General features: G+C 39.4%; 1 protein-coding gene across 14 annotated transcripts in view; it reads left to right on the top strand.

Annotated features, from left to right (window-relative positions):
- The window catches only part of SLC25A13 (solute carrier family 25 member 13), a 237,626-nt gene that overhangs the window by 196,240 nt on the left and 23,251 nt on the right, over positions 1-18,135 (top strand). For all 14 annotated transcript variants that reach the window (XM_054687647.2, XM_527824.7, XM_063815466.1 and 11 more), the window contains one exon: positions 15,277-15,417. In XM_054687647.2, coding sequence (XP_054543622.1) covers positions 15,277-15,417 — 141 coding nt within the window. The remainder of the gene's footprint in view (positions 1-15,276; positions 15,418-18,135) is intronic.

Below are 18,135 nucleotides of genomic sequence, written 5' to 3'. Positions count from 1 at the left end.
ATCTTTTTCTTCCCAGGATTTCCTGTGGATACGTAGCCTCATAGTGTGGTTTTCTTAAGGTAGAATTTTTATTTCACTATGCAAGTCTCTGCACATATCTTACTTATAAATATAAGATGATGTGAGGCTTAATCATTAGGTTGAGTTTTTATGAAGTCACTCTTGTGTGACATGTGAATTAATCAAGATACATTATGCATTATAGTGATGCTATAGCAATAATGTTAATTTTTTAATGCTTGTATCTTTATAGTCTTTTGTAGTTCAGTGAAAATCTAGTGATTATATTGTTTTCAAATGTTATTATTGTTATTGTTTGGAATATTCCCTGGGAGAACTTTTTGCATACTCCCCCAAAATGTAAGACCATATTAAAGATTTTCTTGATTTGTACTTACACTTTATCTCTGCCTTCCATCTCCTCTTGACTTGGAGGGTTGGAGACTGTGTCTGGTATTATATGACCTGCTGTCTTTGTCAACCATGGTCACTGCTTTGCCACTTGAGGAGATCTTCCTTCATAACTTTGTGCTGACAACTAATTGCATCTCACAGACCTTGAGTAAATGGCTGAACTGAGACATCTATAAATATGGATGACAGGGCCTGTGTTGCACTGTTACAGCTGTGTGTCTAGCATTGTGTCTGACATATGGAAGAAACTTAAAAAAAAATCTGTTGAATGAATAAATGCTTGACTACAAGGTGTTGGTCATAGATTTGGAAAGGAAGGGTAGTGACTCTGTATACCATGTTACTATTCATTTAGAGACTGATGGCCAGCAAAGAGGAATTAATTCCAAAAATTGGTGGGAGAGTAGGGGTGCAGGAATTGAGGGAATAGCTGTAACCATGGCTAGGTGTCTGCATATCCAGGATATTTCACAAGAAAGTATTCCATGATCACCCAGTAATAGAACCAACCTTTATAAGGCTCCTATTTATTTTATTTGACTTCATTTCTAAGAATGACAAATAAATAATCCCCAAATATATTCAGAATCTTAAGAACAGGATGAAGATAAACAACTTGGAGCATTTGGTATAGCTTATTTATTATGGCTTGTATTTTAAGTAGAAAAGACTTTATTGAATGACTAACGTGAAATTATGTCAGAGTCATGAAGGAATCATAGAAAAGAGGAGCTTTAAAAAAGGAGGAGCCAATTAATAGCCAAAAAAAAAAAAATGCTAACCTCATGGCACTATCTAAATTGGCAGATTTCTGAAAAGCCAAGAGGCAGCTCCATCGGTTTTCTCAAAAAGTCCTCCAGGCAATGGGACTAAGGCATTGGTCTTGAATAGAGTTCCACTGCTTGCCTACTCCAATGAGAGACTCTTTCTCCAGATGATTTCAACTTGGACTGAGGGCAAAAATAAAAGAAATATCTGATGGTACTAAGGGCTCATGGGTGCTATAGATTGAATGTTTATTTTCCCCACAATTGCTATGTTTAAACCTAACTCCCAGTGTGATGGTATTAGAAGAGTGGGACCTTTGGGGGTGATTAGGTCATGAGGGTGGAGCCTACAGTTTGAGATTAGTGCCCTTATAAAAGGGATCCCAGAGAGGTCCCCACTCCTTCCTCCATGTGAGGACACAGTGAGAAGACAGCATCTGTGAGCCAGGAAGCAGTGCTCACCAGATTCCAACTGTGCCAGCACTGTGATCTCAGATTTCGAGCCTCCAGAACTCTGAGAAATGAATTTATGTTGTTTATAAGCCACGTAGTCTATGATACTTTGTTACAGAAGCCCGAACAGACTAAGACAGTTAAGGATAGCCTCCCTGGCTAAGGGCTGCCTTCAGTGGCTCAGAAATGTCATCTTATTAGGGGAAAGTCCAACTTTCATGCTAGACACTGGGGCAGCCAGATACTTCCTTTCTGTTTTTCTCCCTTTACCTTCTCTGGGAAAGTCTCAGAGTTGTTTGACTCAACACAGTTCAAATATTGGGCCATCTTTCTGGATTTCTAGTAAATAGGGAGGAGTTTGTTACGATAGGAAAATCTGAAGAAAGACTGGGCCATAGCTTTCATACAGTTAAGGTACTTTAGACATTGAAGGTCTGTAAATCATTAAACTATTCTGGTAGTAGTAGTCAAAATACACATGTATAACAGGCAGACCCCAAATGTTAACATATTTGACAGGCCTGTAAGTTAATTGCTTTTTAATGTCAGTCAAATGGATTCCACTTTGGTTTCTTGGCCAGGCTTCTATGGGCCCATTAAAACCCCATGAAGCTGAAAACATGAAACTTAATATTTGTAAAACATGTAAACAGAATAGCCTTTTTCTGCCTTACCGTGTGGTTAAGAAATTAGGACTAGGATATTTCAGTTTGGTATCTTTCTCAGAATCCAATTAGAGTAAGAATCTATTTTATTATCTTTTCAATATTGTTAATAATCTAGTAACACATTTTTCACTTAAGAGTTTTATTTTCATACCAAATCAAAAGAAAAAAAAATTCTATATTGCTTTATGTTTAGAGATGTGCATTTGGTCAGACAGTCTAACTTAGTGTATTCGTTTGGTCAGGCTGCCGTAACAAAATGCCTCATACCACAGAGCGGGAGGCTTAAACAACAGAGACTGGAAGTCCGAGGTTAAGGTGTTGGCAGTTTTGGTTTCTTCTGAGGCCCCTCTTCTTTTCTTGCAGATGGCCGCCTTCTCACTGTGTCCTCACGTGGTCACCCCTCAGTCCATGTGTCGTCTGTGTCTTAATCTCTAATTATAAGGGCACCAGTCATATTGGATTAGGGCCCATCCATTTGACTTCATTTCTTCTTAATTACCTCTTAAAAGGCCGTAAGTCCAAATCCGGTCACATTCTGAGGTCCTGAGAGTTAGGACTTCAGTATACAAATTTTGGAGAGACGCAATTCAGCCCTAATGCTAGGGTTTAAGAAAAGGTCTTTCTTTCAGTTTGTGAGGACTCAGGTTTCTGATTGCAGGAGGGTGATGATGTATCTTGTGAAGGCAGTGAGCCCAACACACTTCCCTTCAGAGCTCGACAGGGTGAGTGGCCTTCCGACCTCATGCCACCTCATCTTTGCCAGCTTCTTTGTGAGGTTGCTGAATGCCGTCTTCAGCACTTGCGAACAGTTTTGAACAGCACTTGACTGCAATTTGGCAATGTGTTTTAATTTATTCCATCCACTGCTATTTGCTGAATATCTCTTTTTTACCTGTGAGCTCTGCATACAATAATAGTTGTGTTACATACAAATTATTTTCATGTCTCTAACATTGAGTTAGTAAGAAAGTAAATGGAAAATATGTTGAACCTTAGATTCCTTTACAAGTCTTTATTTTCTAATTTATTCAAATGTCAAACACTGTCATCACTTGTGTATTCGTCTTAATGAAACATAAATCACTAGACATTTATTAGTATATATCTTGTTTGTAGTTACAATTGTGTTTGTGTCCAGATAATCAAAATAATGTATTTGGGTTTAAGTAAAAGTCTATTCTATAACTTTATATTAATCTATTTTTGACACGTGTAAGCACACATTTTAGAATGTCAGTGTGCAATTAGATATTCTTAGCACATGTCATTTGTGAAAAGCACTTTAAATCTAAGTACATTCAATTGAGCATAATTAAAATATCAAGATACATATTCTTCATATACATTTTGCCTCTTAATTTTTTAAGTAGCTATAAGTATCTACCATGTGAATTCAAATTAAAGGAGGGTGATTAAATTACAGTTATATTTATTGCTTTTAGTTTAAAATATAGTTGAAATTGCGCTATATTAAAAAATATACTGCCATGTTTTCTATGGACAGCAGACTGATGATGGGTTTAATTTGTTTTAATGCAAGACTATTAATATTCTCTGAATATTCTCAAGACTGTTGACTAGAATGATTGGGGGTTGGGAGGCGTAAGAAGGCTTGTATTTTTATCTAATGAGTTCTTTTGACTTGACTCCTGAAGTCTCAAGAAAATGTTCAGGAATACTACCTCATTTAATAAAGAAGCATTGGAGAAAGCCTTGTTTTGTTGATACAAATGAAAGGAAATGGATCATGGGGAAATATGAACTGGAGCTCCTGAACCCTTATCCTTTAGATAATGTATTTAGGCTACTGATATTTCCTATCATTGTGAAAATGAGCAGACAGCCTTGGTGAGTCAGTTTTAAGGCACATGTAACTGTTAAACCTACTTGTCCACAACTGTTGGACCTAAAGTATATTATCATTTTAGTGAAGGCCATTGTTCTTGGAGTACTTAGAGAAAATAGGGCTGTATGTTAGAACTCTGGATTGTGTTGCCTTTCTAAAATATTTGATTTCTTAAAATTCTGTTTGTTTGTTTGTTTGTTTTCCAAGATAGAGGCTTGTTCTGTCGCCCAGGCTGGAGTGCAGTGGTGTAATCTTGGCTCACTGTAACCTCCGCCTCCTGGGTTCAAGCAATTCTGCCTCAGCCTCCCAAGTGGCCAAGACTACAGGCACGCACCACCATGCCCAGCTAATTTTTGTATTTTTAGTAGAGAGAGGATTTTGCCATGTCGGCCAGGCTGGTCTCCATTTCCTGACCTCAAGTGATCCACTTGCCTCAGCCTCCCAAAGTGCTGGGATTACAGGTGTGAGCCACCGCACCCAGCCCTTAAAATTCTGTTTTTTAAAAAATAAATAGCTATATCACTTCCCTATGCCAAACCAGAAGTGTCAACAATGAAGTCATTATGTAACATGGCAAGAGAGATTCGGGTGGCAAAACCGTAAGGAGGAGAAGAAGAAATCAAGCTTATAGAAGCATGTAGACACTGAGTGAAACACGCAGTGATAGGAACCACAGTTTGGTTTTTTTGCAGACTAGCCCATTTCAGAGAAGGCGGTATTAGAAGAAAAAACCTATAATTTTACTGTGAGCCATGAGGACCATTTCACATGAAAAAAAACAGAGCATTTGGAAATAATGATGCTTTGTATCAGTAGAATGCTGTGCGTTTGAGAAGCTTGGCGCTTGGACTTCATGCTGACATGGTTGTAGTCACAGTCCTATTGCCCTTTCTGGTTGCTCTCAGCACTCCTGGATGCAAAGGTGAGTTTATGAAGATCATGGACTTCCGATACAAATTACAGCAGCCAAAACTGTCATATGGAGATGTGAACTTAAGATTGTATTGGTAGATAGGTGAAGCACCCATTGCTCCTATCTTGAAATGACTATGCTATATTTAGACAAAACCTACATCAGTATAATTATTTTGCAAGCCCATTTGAAGAAAATTAAAACTGTCACCAGTTATATATTTTTGAGCCTAAAATATTTCTCACAGCTGGGCATGGTGTATCACGCCTGTAATCCCAGCACTTTGGTAGGCCGAGGCAGGTGGATCACTTGAGGTCAGGAATTTGAAACCAGCCTGGCCAACATGGTGAAACACTGTCTCTACTAAAAATACAAAAATTTGGGAGGCTGAGGCGGGCAGGTCATGAGGTTAGGAGATCGAGACCATCGTGGCTAACACAGTGAAACTCCGTCTCTACTAAAAACACAAAAAATTAGCCGGGCGCGGTGACGGGTGCCTGTATTCCCAGCTACTTGGGAGGCTGAGGCAGGAGAATGCTGTGAACCTGGGAGGCGGAGCTTGCAGTGAGCTAAGATCATGCCACTGCACTCCAGCCTGGGCGACAGAACAAGACTCTGTCTCCAAAATAAATAAATAAATAAAATATTTCTCAAGGATTCAGATTTGGGGATTTTACTGCCAAGTAGCCTAGCTTTCTCAATATTGATTAACCTACAAAGAAACATTTGATATATCTGATGAAAATCAGTTATATTGTACCTACAAAAACATCTCTTCCATATTACTTGATGTATTTTAATGTCACTGAATCCATTGGTTTATCTTTATCTCTTAAAGTCACAGGAATTCTAGTCCATATGATCAGATTAACCAAAAATTCAGGCAGCTACTCTGTTCAAACAGGAAAGAAAAAACTGAAAATGAATTGTTGTATTGAATCTGCTTTTTCACAAGAGACAACTAGGCATAATGGTTCTGAGCGTGGGTTAGAAATTGGGCAAGTCTGCGTTCACATTCTTTTACTACCTTGAAGAGAAGTCTCTGCCTCCATCTCATCTCCAGAAAGATGGGAATAATATAGCTTGTGTCAGCATGATTGGGGGATTGAAGGAGATGATGTCTGTGAATAGTTCAGCACAGTGCCTCCTACATCAGAAGTGCTTGACACGTGTCTGGCTCTTGCTTCTCCAGGAAGGAGAGGAGGGGAGAAGAGAGAGTTTGCAGGGCCGTAGTTATTCAAATAGTTACAGCTATCTCTTCTTTCTGGTCACGCTGGTGGGTAATTTGTTCTTGAAAAGTGTCTCAAGATGACTGCTCCCACTTAGTAGTTGGAAAATCACATCCTTCCAGAAAGGGATCTAGAGGGCAGACATGGGTGAAGTGTACATTGTTAGAGGGCTGACTGGAAATAATCAGTGCAGAGATCACTGTGGGCAGAGCCACAGCCTTCAGGTCCTATAAAGGGCAGAACGTTAGGAATAATCTACTGCATAGGAAAGCCAAAGAAAAGAAGGAGGACGAAAAACACTCTGGGGAGGAAAAAATAATTGGGGTTCACTACTGGGATATCTTTCCCTCTGCTAGAAGATCCTTCATACATAATGAATCACAGTTTGGAAATGGAGCCTTTGAAAAAAAATCCTTACACAACTGGTAAGAGAGAAGTCTCATACCAGCCACTGAATTTTTGCAGAAATTTGGGCCTCCCTCCGCAAGTGTACTTTCAGACTCAAATTCCTCCAGCATCCAGGACCTCTTGATTAACTATGTACTCTCAATAAAGAGAAAATGATGAGACCTCTGGGAAGCAAGAATTGGTAGAAGCTGGGCCCGGTACAGTGGCTCACACCTGTCACCCCAGCACTTTGGGAGGCCAAGGTGGGTGGATCACTTGAGGCCAGGAGTTTGAGACCAGCCTGGGCAACATGACGAAGCCTATCTCTACTAAAATTACAAAAAAACTAGCCAGGTGTGGTGGCGTACACCTGTAATCCCAGCTACAGCAGGAGGCTGAGGCACGAGAATCACTTGAACCCAGGAGGCAGAGGTTACATTGAGCCAAGATTGTGCCACTGCACTCCAGCCTGGGTGACAGAGAGAGACTCTGTCTTAAAAAAAAAAAAAAAAAAAAAAAAAGATGCTGAAATGTATCAAAACCAGCCTACTCGTCATCCTCTTTTAAAAGAAAAAGATGAGTAAACCATCGCATTACTCGTTAGGATGTTACCAGATATGTGAGTTGGTCAGAGGGACTCCTAGCTACAAGTAGAAGGAGTCCACTCTACCATTGACTGTGCGCAAAGTAGCACATTTTATCTACCTTTTTAAGATACTCGGCCGGATGCAGTGGCTCACGCCTGTAATCCCAGCACTCTGGGGGGCTGAGGCAGGCAGATCACCTGAGGTCAGGAGTTCAAGACCAGCCTGGCCAACTTAGTGAAACCCTGTCTCTGCTAAAAATACAAAAATTAGCCAGATGTCGTGGCACGCACCTGTAGTCCCAGCTACTTGGCAGACTGAGGCCTGAGAATCGCTTGAACCCGGGAGATGGAGGTTGCAGTGAGCCAAGATCATGTCACTACACTCCAGCCTGGGTAAGAGAGTGAGACTCTGTCTTAAAAAAAAAAAAAAAAAAAGACACTCAGTGACTCTGTGACTCTACATATTTGGATCTTTCCATTTATCTAGTCTTGTGCTAAACTTTAAAAATTTCTGACACTTTATAAAATGTGTGTAAATGTGTACTGATATAAGATCCTCTACACGATTTTTTTTCAGAATATTCCTGTCTTCAGACATCTTCAGGAAACCCTGTTGGGGTTTTGTTTAGGAGAATTGCTTTGAATTTAGATTAACTTAGGAAAAAGTTATAATATTTGACTGTTATAATCATTTTTAGGAAAATTTGCATTTTAAATTTATAGCCCAAGTGATGTATTTGCAACATTGAATCTAATGATACTTATTTCTCTTTCATTCAAATGTTTATGTGCCTTTAAAACAATACATTTTTTCTTCATTTTGATCCTATATATTTCATGTTAAGTTATTCTTTATTAATGCCACTTGTAAAAGAATAAAAATATGTAAGATTTCTTTTGGTGTACCAGTTCCATTGTTCTCCTCTAATAAAGATATATAATGTTTTTGAATGTCGGGTCCCCTTTTGAAAAATGCTACAAAAAATTTGTTTACACTGGTGCTAGTATTCAATACTAATAGAGTGGGCAATAAAATGTTCCTCAGTTCCTGATAATAGCCTGGGTGAGAGTACACATGGCACTGAACTTAGTAATTTATCTTCTACAGTCGTGGGTGCACACAGTGACTCTTAATAGAGAACCCGCTGTGGTGCTGCCTGCAGCTCTGGGTCCCCTGCAGCCAGGTGCAGGTATGCAGCCCAGTGCAGATGTGCAGCCCTAAGCCCTGTTTAAACACATGGCCACCTGCTGTACCTTCTAACCTGTTTTGAGTTTAGGAACAGAATGCGTGAGCCTATGAACTCACCTCTGTGGTCATCAGCTGCTTCATCTTCTCTTCTGTGTTACAGATCACAGTAACTTAATCATAACTTCCTATGGAGAGCCAGAATATTATTTTACTATTGATTCCGAAGGGGTCTTTTGTTGCTGATGTGGTTTATGCATCAGAACTTTAGTTGTTCTTGTGCCAAATTCGATTCTGTTTGATTTTTTTTAATCTCCAAAGCATAAATAGTAAGGACAACTATGATTTGTCAGTTTCTGCTCTGTAACAAATTTATCCCCCAACTCTGTATGTCACTAAAGCAAATGCAAACTCTTCATGTTCTACCTTTCACTCCTCCATTCAGAACTTGTACTGTTATGCGTAAGCATAGCATAATTATCCCTAGTAGTTTTATCTTTTCACTCTCTTCCCCCTAGATATTTTCTCCTTAATTTCCCTAAATGAATTGTCATTGTCTCTTGATTGCTCTCATAAACTACTGTCATTTTCTCACTTTCCCTTCCCCTGCAAGTAGACTACACAGCTCTCTCATTCCCCAGCATTCTCTTTCCAATCCTAGGTCACCCCATGTGCTGGACTTTGCCTCCCTGTGTCAGTAGACATTGTTGGTCCTTTCGCCTTCTCACTTCTGGAAGCCCTGTTCTTAACTCTTGTGCCTGGATTGCTGTACCACCGGTGTATAGCAGAGGTTTTTCATCACTTCATGGTCTCTCGCCACTTTCCATTTTTCTTCTTCATCCTCCCACCTTATCTAAACCCCTGCCTTCAGTTATATATGTGGAGTGATGCCCTCATCTGTGTCTCTCATCCCTCTTAACTCACCCTTCCACTGCCTTCTGAATGTGTCATTATTCGTCTTTCCAACACTATGTTCCTATTACACAGATGCAAAAACTTGGATCCTTTCTTTGAGCTTACCCACTCTTTTTGCCCTATATTCAGCAGCCAAACCCTGTTGGTCTCTGTTGCATCCATTACCCAGCCACCTCTATTCAGTATAGATATGATTGTTCTAATTCTGGCCTTTTATCACTCACCTAGTCGGCTAACAACCTAATTGTGATCCCTGCCTCAGGCTCTGCCTCCCGGATGAGCCCTCTCCCCTCTGCTCCCTAGGCATCTTCCCAAGGCATAGATAATGCTCAGACCTCTACAGCTCCTAAGCTGTGTTTACCAGCTCTCCTGCTGCTACATAGTCGCACAGACCATCTCCAGAATGCAGCCTGTTCTAGGCAGCATCCTGGACCTTCCATGAGTTGGCTCCAGCAATCTTATTTTCAGCCACCTTCTTTCATACCCCTTCTCCATGCCATCTAGAGCAAAAGGCTGCCATGATAAGAACTGTAAGTGTGCCACTGGCATCCAGCCACTTGAGCTTGGAATCCAAGGTTCACCTTCCTAGCTGCATGACTCCAAGCATGTTAAATAGCCTCCTTTACTTTTTGTAGCCTCAGTTTCTTCACTGAAACCAGGATTTTATTTATTTATTTATTTTTATTGAGACGGAGTCTTGCTTTGTCACCCAGGCTGGAGTGCAGTGGCACAATCTTGGCTCACTGCAACCTCTGCTGCCCGGGATCAAGTGATTCTCCTGCCTTAGCCTCCTGAGTAGCTGGGATTACAGGCACCTGCCACCATGTCCGGCTAATTTTTTTGTATTTTTATTAGAGATGGGGTTTAGCCATGTTGGCCAGCCTGGTCTCAAACTCCTGACCTCAGGTGATCCACCTGCCTTGACCTCCCAAAGTGCTGGGATTACAGGCATGAGCCACTGCACCCGACCTATTATTTATCTTATTACTTACCTTATAATATTATGAAGACCAAAAAACAATTTTTTTTTTTTTTTTTGAGACAGAATCTCACTCTGTCGCTCAGGCTGGAGTGCAGTGGCACGATCCTGGCTCACTGAAATCTCCGCCTCCCGAGTTCAAGTGATTCTTCTGCCTCAGCCTCCTGAGTAGCTGGGATTACAGGTGTGCGCCACCATGCCCAGCTAATTTTGTGTATTTAGTAGAGATGGAGTTTCACCATATTAGCCAGGCTTATCCTGAACTCCTGACCTCAGGTGATCCACCTGCCTTGGTCTCCCAAAGTGCTGGGATTACAGGTGTGAGCCACCACACCCGGCCCAAGAATTCTTATAGAACTCTTACCACAATCCCTGGTACTTAGTAAGCTAGAGGAGCCTCAATAAATGCTAGAGGATGATGATGTTGATCTCATCATAATTATCATCCTTATTAAAATTTCACTTGGCAGAAGTGATGCTGGGTATATTACCCATATAAGTGTGGTATGCCCTTGTCACTGTGCCTTTGTGCCTTTCTCTGCCTGGACTACCAAAATCCTAATCACACTGTAGTCCCCAGCTAACATGTTACCTTCTCACTGGCTTAATCACCTCCCAGCCAGGAGAGCTCTTGCCCTCCTTTGAACTGTCATATCAGTTTGTCTGGACCTTGGATCTTATCATATAATTATCTGTTCTCATGTCCCATTTTCTGTATTTATGAGGCATATAGTTACTGAACTCCATTGAAAATCCTTTCCTCTGTTTGCTGGCTATATAGCCCTGGGTACGTTGCTATATTTGTTTGCTAGTGCTACCAAAACAAAATACCACAAACTAGGTGGCTTAAACAACAGAAAATTTATATTCTCACATTTCTAGAATCTGAAAGTTCAAGATCAAGGTGTTGGCAGGGTTGGTTTCTTCTGAGGTCTCTCTCTTTGGCTTGTAGATAGCCGCTTTTTCCCTGTGTCTTCTCTTTTGTGTCCTACATGTCTGTGTCTCAGTTTTCTCTTCTTATAACAAACCAGTTGGATGGGATTACGTCCCACCCTAAAGACCTCTTTTTAACTTAATTTCTCTTTTAAAGGCCCTGTTTCCAACTATAGTCACATTCTGAAATATTTGAGAGTTAGGACTTCAACTATGACTTTTGGTAGAACACAGTTCAGCCCATAACAGTTGCTTTAATCTTTCTGTGCTTCAGTTTCCTCTTATGTAAAATCTGCAAAAAGTACCTCTTGAGTGGACTGAAAATATGTAATATATGCAAAGCAACACCTTAATACCCCATAATAGATGTTTAATGAATATTCATGACTTCTACCCTTACTACTTCAAGCTTCTTGAGAATGAGAATAAAGCATCTTGTGTCCTTGCAGTTCTAGGACAAACTTTGAATTGCTTATAAATATTTGGTGAATGAAAAATCAAATAGCAGAAGTGAGTCTATAATAATTGTATGCATTTCTCTTTCTCTCTTAGATGGATCCAGATACTAGATGATAACTAAGATTTCAATAACAAAGAGTATACCAGGAAACATGTAGAAAAGTCAGTGTTACTGCTGTAAATATAATATGCCACACTGAGCCAGTTCAGTATGGAATATTTTCTCATGTCCTACTTACCACAGACTCCAGTAAGTCATAGGGAAATGATATGTGACAAAATTGCACACACACAAGAAAAACAGTATCTTCACACAGCCAGAGCTTTCAAGTGATGAGGGACGCAAAGACATTGTGCACAATAGGTGTTCCTGTCCATTGTCTGCCGATTCAGCTATCTTTGATCTCTGCAAAAGAGGAACCATGGGTATGGTACTGTGAATGCATAATAGACCAGGAATTGGAAGAGCGGCACGCAGTGTGCTGCTCAGTGATCAAGTCGTGGAGAGACCCAGACACCATGCATCTGATGATAAGCATCTTCTCTTGGTGCCTTGGAGTCTCTCATTTCCTTCCAGTTCGACTCCAAAGGGCCTGTTTCATCTTCAGCACCTTTACAATGTGCCACTTTGAGTCTGTAGGTTCTTTCTTTCAGAGGCCACCACAGATAATGGGTACCTCATTATGTTTTCTTGATATCACTACATTCTTTCTTCCCGGTGCATCTGCCTCCTGCAGCTCTCTGAAGTGGATTTGACTCCTCATCATCCCTAGTGATAACTAACTCTGCTTTAAAAGAATTGGTATCTGTTGGTTGGCTTGGAGTCAGGGAGTTGAGTGTAAGTTCTTGTTTTATTGTATATAATGCTAGCAACTTTTACCAGTGTTAGTAAAGATAAGAGATAATAAGACAATTCCGTACCTAAGAATTGTACCCTTTCATAACAGCACCACTTGGATATGTAGAAAGAGTTTGTTGTGAGATCAGATGTAAAACAAATAAAAGTTATTCGTGAAATGATATGGAAGACTGGGATTAGAAACTGTGGCATTCAAGAAGCCAGTTAAGCTGATTCTCAGAATTGACAGAGATTCTAGAGATGGTGTAGTGCAGATGGTGTAGTGCAGGGATTCTCAGCCTCACTGCACATAGTAATCTCATAGGAAAATTTTAACAAGGACAGATGCAGAAATTCTTATTAAACTGTCAGGACTGAAGTCCAGAGGTCACTATATTTTAAAAAGGTCTGCAAGTGATTGTAACATGCATCTATGGAGGAAAACATCAATGTAGGAGAAAAAGGGAAAGAAACCAACTGGAGTAAAGGCTCTGTCGTGAGCACTGTGCTGGCTCCTGTACATTCTCCATCTCTTTTTATCTTCATAGTAAGTGAGATGGTTTGACAAATAGGGAGACTGAAGCTCTGCCTTCATGTGGGACACTCAACTGCCTCCTTCCCTGCTGTTGGCAGTGCTTGGATGAATATGCATTGTATGCCTCTTCTCTCTTCCAAGAAGACTGGTTTCTCTGATTACTTTGCATTTTACCCTGGATAGAGATGGTCTTACCCTCTTTTGAGCTTCAAAAAATCAGGCTTCAGGCTAATTCCAACCTGGTGAATCTTTCTCAGCAATTCTACCCCCATAAAACAATCTTTACATTTTAAATTTCTATTCATTTTTGTAACTATTCATAAGATTTTCATATGAAGAGTTCTGGTTCAGAAACACAGAGAAAATCCTTACTGTGCCTCTCACATGGTTACTTGGTTAGGTGTGTTTCAACTCATCATTCTGCCAACCGTAAATAGCTGAGTCCATATCACATGGGAAATGTAGGTGCAAATTCACAAAACACTCATGGGCTGTAAACAGCCAGGGAGTTGTTCTTCCCATGGACCTGCAGGTTGCAGCAGCAGCATCTGAGCAAAACAGAGCTGTTCTGAGCAGTAGGGCGGGGAGCAGCACGTCTTTGTGTGGACCAGAATGCACCAGCCTCTGGGTGTATCATCTCACACTCTACTTCCTAGACTAAGGCCCTTTCTTGGGCCTTTCAGTGAATCCAACCCAGGTTTGTATTTTGTGTTGTCCCCCCGCCCAAAGAAAAAATTCATTTGCACTTAAGGAAGAACAAGAGTGTCTTGATTAAGGTATCAAGTTGGTAAAAATGGAAAAACAATTTGATTTAGAGAGTTAATGAACGAACATCTTTCTTTGATGCTTTTCATTAACATTACACATATTAGGTAAACTGTGTATAGGTGTTTATTTTTCTTTATGGAAGTAACACATGATCTATATAGAAAAAATTTCAAATACATCAAAGAAAAAAAGGAAAAGAAAGATACTTGTAATCCCACCACTTCAGAAGCACCACTTTGGTGTATTTCTTCCACATGGTGGTAGGGGATGGCAGGGGGAAATGTGTACCAGTATTTTAAACATATGAGCATTTTTACTTAAAATTATATATTGAACATTTTTCACTGTTGACTGCATAGTATCTCCATGCATGAACATACTCAAGTTCATTTAACCCATCCCTTACCATTAGATATTTATGTTGTTTCTGATTTTTCTTTCCAGCTTTTATAAATAATACTTCAAAGGCCATCCTTGTAGCTAGTTCTAATTAGTACAGTATAGTTTGGATGATATAAAAATTTCATATATGTGTGACAAGGAATAACAAGTTGAAGTACAGTAAGAAAGAATGTAATTGCTTGTGATAAATATAGGCTTAGCTTCAAAATAGCTAGCTTAAAATTTCCCTTATAGTGTACTTTAAAGATTTCACTGATGATCTTGGAGGTGAGGCATCTAGCCATTGCTGGAATGAAATAACACACGATGTTCAAAGTTTGGTTGGTAATTGACTTAGTGCATATTTTTGCTACTTTCATATACCATTTATCTCATATGAAAAGAGCAATTCTGTACACAAGTAATACATAAACAAAAATTTTAAGAATATGTAACTTCATAAAATGAGATTTGATGATTGATTTGAATTTCTAAGAGAAAAAAATAATAACTTTCATCTAAGTTTACGTGTTCGCTGGCAGTTTTTGAATCGTTGCCAGAATCATGAAATTCATCATTCAAGAGCCTTTGTCCTCCTAGTCCCCGTTCTGTTCTGTGTCTCCTCATTTGGATACGTTCTGTGTCTCCTCATTTGGATACGAATGCTTTTCATTTTATTACTGCCTTTGTGCCCTTGGCTTTGAGTCCCGTGGTGGCAGTTGTTTGTGCTTCAGGGAGCATTTGTAATTTCAGTGTGAGGACTTGGGGAGGTCAACAGAAATCTCTGGTCTTTGCCCTCCTTCAGCCTCCACATTAAGGACATAGGGCTTTTTCCTAGGCAGTAACTGTATTTTGATTCATACTTGTAATCCCTAACCGTTTTGATTGATGGGACAAGGGCTGAAACTACATTCTCTTGAGGATAGAATATTTTTATCCTTGAGAATAATCATTCATCTCTTCCTGACCCACCTTACCATTTCTTTGCTTTGATCCTAAATCTTTTTTGTTCTTTTTAGGCTGGAGGCTCCCAGGTGATTTTCACAAATCCTTTAGAAATCGTCAAGATCCGTTTGCAAGTGGCAGGAGAAATCACCACTGGTCCTCGAGTCAGTGCTCTGTCTGTCGTGCGGGACCTGGGGTTTTTTGGGATCTACAAGGTAACTTTTTTTTTTTTTAGTCATGTATTTGATTACTTTCTCATCTCCTAATGTAGAAACTATTCTTCAACATGAAATCCGTTTTTCTTGCATTTCTACACCTGGAGAAGATGTTCTACCCAAGCTGCAGAGGCACCTTCATGCCAATTAGAAGGAGGTGCCCCTTCCTGCCATCTGCCAAAAAACTATCCTCATCAATACACAAATCTAGGATGACTATGATAGGAATCGTGCCCTCTAGAGTTGTTCAGTGCAGCTCTTTGCAGCAACACTGGCTAGAATTTTATTTGGATTTGTTATTGATACGCTGAGTTCAGTTCAAGGAGAAACCTGTATCATAATTTATTTTCTGATCCTATGCATATGGTCCGATCCATGTTTTCTCTATATATGTATGCCTTGTCTTAATTATTATAAATCTTAATCATTTTTCATTTAGGAAATGTTTTTTCAGAATGATTACAAAACCAAACTTCTAGATGATTCTTGAAATTTGTTATTCATACTGCTCTACCAAAAAGTTATAATGGAACTTACTAGAACTGTCTGCCTATATGCCAACCTATAAGGCTTTATCAAACATAATGTATACACAAGTTTTCAATGAAGAATTTTTTAAAAAAACATTTTACGCTAGCTTGACTAAGTAAACCTTTAGGGATATGGGAGAAAAATAAAATGTCTACTTAAGATAGTTTCATTTATTTACACAGAAATGTATACAGTCACATTATATAAAATTAATACTGCTTTGTTTCTATAAACACATATCAACAAATATTAAAATTATTCATGAATTTTGAATCAGCATCTTGAGCTCCATTTAACCCACTTTTTAGGTCATCTGTTAGCATGGTTTTGCAGAATACATTGTCTTCATTTTTATCCCAAGCTTTGTAATTTGAAGCATTTTTGACTTTTATGTATGATATTGTTCCTGCAAATTTTATCCCATAGACACATAATATTAAGACAGTCAATTGCTTTTTTCCTATTCCCAGTTAATCCTGAATGGATATAACTGGTCCCCATAATGTAACAACTTACCATATTGCTAGAGTAAACTTGAAATGACTTGTTTTGACATTTGACACAGTATTTGTGAGATCCTCCTCCCAGAAATACTTTTTTACTCTTTTTCTTTCTAACCTGAGTTTTGCAAGTGACCTCAGTAAACATCCAGAATTAGTAATAATTGTGGCTGTCTCAGGAGAATCTGCCTTCCCCGAATGGTACTCTGCTTCTCCAGGTCAAGTGATTGGAAAGAGTACTCCATGATCTGAGACTTTGTGAAGATTGAATATAAAGTGATGCCCTCTTTTCTGGGATTAATTTTAGCAGGGGAAATTTTTGCCTTATATTTAGGCATATGTGGTACTTAGGAATAAACCTGCTGATTTTTTAAGTAGAACTTAAAATGCTCAATCTGTGATTCTACAATATAACACAATGTTCTATAGCTGTTTTGCTTACCAATTTATTACCCAGCTGTAAAAAATAAACACTGTTGTCATGAGGCATAGCATTGATCAATTTGAAGAAAAATCATCTTTTCTAAATTTTTAGGCTCTTGCAGTCTGTAATATGATGTAGCAGCATGTCATTTTGACAAGATGCCAGGAGTCTTTCAATGGGTTGTCTGGTAAAAAGCACTTAGGTACTATGGCAGTGACTGTTATCGAAATGTCTAGATGAGTAAAATGGTAGGAACTTGTTTGCTGATACAGAAACAGAGACTGTTAAACTACCTGCAAATGATACAATACTGGGACTTAGTGCTTTTCATCTTCACATTATTTAATAATCTTAATCCCCTTTAACACTTCTTGGAAGTAGTTGGTATCCTGGTTTTGTAGTTCAGGTGAATAGAGGCTGCCAACCATGGTATCTGAGCTGAAATTGAGGCTCAGAAGTTTCTTGTTTCCACTTTTGTGCTAAAATTGCTTTCCTGAAATGAGCAGGATTGCTCAAGTTTGAGCAAGAGAACTCTCCCATATGAAGTTAGTTTAATTACTAGTCTAGTAGTTTAATCTAGTTCAGAAGCATTCCACAGGGCTTGGTGCTCCCTTCTAAAATGCTGTTTTTGGTGTACTGGTAATTACCAAGAAAATCAGTAATGCTTTGAGCTTCTGGAACCTTGATTTTGTTGCAAGAAAGTGACCTAGTAATCTCTATCTTCCTGTTGGTCATCAGTATCAGCTACATTCAGAGACCCGGGAGTCAGGATTTCATTCAGCAGATGTTGACCTCTGTGGTTTGGTCTCCTTTCAGTCTGATTAGCTCTTGTATTACAAGTCTGGTTGGTCCCCATTTATATATTCCCAGCATTCTGTCTTGGGCTTTGTTTCTTGTGAACCTCTCTTCTCCAGCCCCACCTCACTTCACCTTTACGTGGTCAGACATCACAGCAGGTTAAGATCCATCTTTCTAGGGAGCATCACAGCATTAGCATTGCTTTGTAGTTTAATGTGTTTTTGTTTCAGGATAGCACTTTTTAGTAATAAAGCTTTTCTGTTTCTAGTCCTGGTTGGCTAGAAAAATGCAAATGACTAGGGGTGACCTCACATAGTACTTTTAAACCTGGTATGTGTCCCTCCAGGTGGGTCTTTAAAAAGAAGAACCACTGTCCTAGATTTAGTTGAGACAGGTAATCTTTCTCCTTCCCTCTGTTCTTTTGTTTCTGTTGTTAACATTACAATGCCAGACCCAAGAAGGGTG

Source organism: Pan troglodytes, chromosome 6, assembly GCF_028858775.2.
Source record: "Pan troglodytes isolate AG18354 chromosome 6, NHGRI_mPanTro3-v2.0_pri, whole genome shotgun sequence".
NCBI classification, from domain to species: domain Eukaryota; kingdom Metazoa; phylum Chordata; class Mammalia; order Primates; family Hominidae; genus Pan; species Pan troglodytes.
The sequence above is the reverse complement of the archived record's forward strand: the minus strand, read 5'-3'. Positions and strand labels throughout refer to the sequence as shown.